Source organism: Eimeria mitis, genomic scaffold, assembly GCF_000499745.2.
Source record: "Eimeria mitis Houghton genomic scaffold, Emh_scaff5519, whole genome shotgun sequence".
NCBI classification, from domain to species: domain Eukaryota; phylum Apicomplexa; class Conoidasida; order Eucoccidiorida; family Eimeriidae; genus Eimeria; species Eimeria mitis.
Window position 1 is genome coordinate 523 of NW_013573790.1, and position 915 is coordinate 1,437.

At 55.2% G+C, this 915-nt stretch overlaps 1 protein-coding gene across 1 annotated transcript; it reads right to left on the reverse strand.

The window, feature by feature from the left end:
* Nucleotides 1-4: 4 nt before the first annotated feature.
* On the reverse strand, nt 5-313 carry EMH_0082490 (ubiquitin-conjugating enzyme domain-containing protein, putative; the record flags this gene model as incomplete). Its single annotated transcript, XM_013500540.1, has 1 exon — nt 5-313. The coding sequence occupies one exon, from the start codon at nt 311-313 to the stop codon at nt 5-7; it is 309 nt and encodes a 102-aa protein (XP_013355994.1).
* Nucleotides 314-915: the final 602 nt, after the last annotated feature.

Below are 915 nucleotides of genomic sequence, written 5' to 3' on the forward strand. Positions count from 1 at the left end.
TTTACTATTCTATAAGAACAGAGTAAAGGTCCAGGGTCTGCTCAACGGTCTTGGGGTCCACTGGTACGTCGCAGCCGTTTGCATCTACACCAGCCAGCAGCTCTTTGCATATAGGTAACACAGTACGAGTTGCTGCTGCTGCTGCTGCTGCTGCTGCTTGCTGCTCCATCTGCTGCTGCTGCTGCTGCATGCTGCTGCTGCTGCTGCTGCTGCTGCTGCTCAGCTGCAGCAACTCGTCGTCCAGCAGCAAACGGCTACGCCCAGAGTCAACCCGACGCAATGCTGCTGCGGGAATCTCTAGGTCCTCCTCCATCTCTATAGCAGCAGCAGCAGCAGCAGCAGCAGCAGCGGCGGCGGCGGCGGCGGCGGCGGCGGCAGCGGGAGACCAGTGGTCACACCACCGCAGCAAGCTGCAGCAGCGGGAACAGCAGCAGCAACGACAGCTGGAGAGCACTAGTTACACAGCAGCAGCAAGCAGCAGCAGCAGCTGCAGCAGCAGCAACAGATGGAGACCAGTGGTCACACCACCACAGCCAGCAGCAGCAGCAGCAGCAGCAGCAGCAGCAGCAGCAGCAGCAGCAAGCTGAGCTGCAGCGCCCCAAAGAAAATCTGCTGCAACGAAAAGAAGAGAAAGTTTGTATGGCTGCTATTTATATATTTATATAAACAAAAAAATAAAATAAAATAAAAACAACAAACACAGGCGGCACCGCCGCTGCTGAGCAACAATGAGGGCTCTACGCTGCACACGTAGCCAGCCCTGCATGCAGCTAGCAGCAGCAGCAGCAGCAGCAGCAGCAGCAGCAGCAGCAGCAGCAGCAGCAGCAGCAGCAGCAGCAGGCAGCAGCAGGATTTCTTCTCTGCGGCTGCAACTATCGTACAAATAAACTGAAATAAATTAAAAAAGAATATAAA